This window comes from Carlito syrichta, unplaced genomic scaffold (assembly GCF_000164805.1).
Source record: "Carlito syrichta isolate Samal-C Ts95f unplaced genomic scaffold, Tarsius_syrichta-2.0.1 Scaffold288197, whole genome shotgun sequence".
NCBI classification, from domain to species: domain Eukaryota; kingdom Metazoa; phylum Chordata; class Mammalia; order Primates; family Tarsiidae; genus Carlito; species Carlito syrichta.
Genome location: NW_007232293.1, coordinates 34,647 through 36,253, shown reverse-complemented (window position 1 = coordinate 36,253; position 1,607 = coordinate 34,647). Strand labels below are relative to the sequence as shown.

Genomic DNA, 1,607 nt, shown 5'->3' with positions numbered 1-1,607 from the left:
AGCTGCTGCGCACCCAGGGCCTGGCCGGCCTCTACAAGGGTCTGGGGGCCACGCTGCTCAGGTGAGCCTTCCTTCCTCACCTGGAGACACAGCCCGTCCTGTTCCCTGGGACCGAGGGCGCAGGAGAGGGAGCCCAGGCCCAGAGGGCTTCGTGTCCCCATCAGTCCTGTGTTGCTTCCAGAATACGCAACCCCAGGTGAACAAATGATTTCCACACTTCCTGTTTATCCAGAATTGGCCGGGGCCGCAGAATGGGTACCAGGAAGACTCACGTTGTGGCTCCTTCCCTGGGGCCAGGCCCTCCTGAAGACGGGGCGTTTTGTGGGCCCCAAGCACCTGCTAATGCCCTGTCTAGAGTCGGAAGGCACCCTCTCTTCTTACTTGAGCCTGAATGAATGCACCGCTCTTTTTTTTCTTTTTTTTTCCAGTCTGTTGCCCAGACTGAATGCAGTGGCCGCTCCCAGCCACCACAGCCTCGACCTGCTGGGCTCCGGCGATCCTTCCGCCTCAGCCTTCCGAGTAGCCGGAATTACAGGCGCGCGCTACCACGCCCGGCTAATTTTTTTTGATTTATTGTAGAGATGAGGCCTCGCTGCCCAGGCGGGTCTCGAACCCGCGGGCTCAGGCAGTCCACTCGCCTCAGCCTCCCAAAGGCGCGGGATGACAGACTGAGCCACCGAGCCCGGCTTGCACCCCTCTTCTTAACCGAGTCTGAATGAACCCACCTCCTACCCTAGCCGGAATGCCCCCCCTTTTTGGGGGGCGAGGTTAAAAGGATTTTATTATGCTCAGATTTTGTGGGCCAGAAATTCAGACAGGGCACAGTAGGAATGGTATGTTGCACCCGCTTCTTACCCTAGCCGGAATCCACCCCTCTGGCCTGAATGCACCCCGTCTTCTTACCCAGACTGGATGCACCCCTCTTCCCACCTTAGCCTGCCCGTCCTTCACGGAACGGGCCCGGCCTGGATTCTGCACCCGGCTCCCCAGGGAGAGGGGCCGGTGCCGTGGCCCAGGCAGGCGCCGGGCGGGGGGCAGAAGCAGCGAGGTCTCTCCTTCTGTGCTGTCCCACCCAGGTCATCCCGGGTGCCCCGGGAGGAGCTGTCACCGCGGCTTGCCTCTGATGGTGACAGCCCCGAAGCTCCCGGCGACGGCTCCCGTGTGCCCTGGGCGGTCCCCAGAGCTGCTGGCAGCCGTGTCTCCTCCCGCAGGGACATTCCCTTCTCCATCATCTACTTCCCGCTGTTCGCCAACCTCAACGGCCTGGGCTTCAACCCGCGAACCGGGAAGGCGCCCTTTGCTCACTCCTTCATGGCGGGCTGTGTGGCAGGCTCTGTCGCCGCGGTCGCCGTGACGCCCCTGGACGGTAAGCAAGCACGTGGGCAGTCGGGGCTGCTGCCCGGCAGGTGTGTTGTTTCCATGGGATAAATGGTCCTTTGGCTCTTTAGAAGAGGGACCAGCCCGGCTCGGTGGCTCAGCATGGAATCTCAGCGCTTTTTTAATCCCAGCGAGGTGAGTGGATTGCCTGAGCCCACGGGTTCGAGACTCACCTGGGCAACTTGGCGAGACTTCATCTCTACAATAAATCAAAAATCAGCCGGGCGTGG

General features: G+C 61.4%; 1 protein-coding gene across 1 annotated transcript in view; it reads left to right on the top strand.

The window, feature by feature from the left end:
• SLC25A18 (solute carrier family 25 member 18) overlaps positions 1-1,607 on the top strand; it is an 11,881-nt gene that overhangs the window by 7,824 nt on the left and 2,450 nt on the right. Inside the window, exons 7-8 of the mRNA XM_021710159.1 lie at positions 3-61; positions 1,212-1,366. Coding sequence (XP_021565834.1) covers positions 3-61; positions 1,212-1,366 — 214 coding nt within the window. The remainder of the gene's footprint in view (positions 1-2; positions 62-1,211; positions 1,367-1,607) is intronic.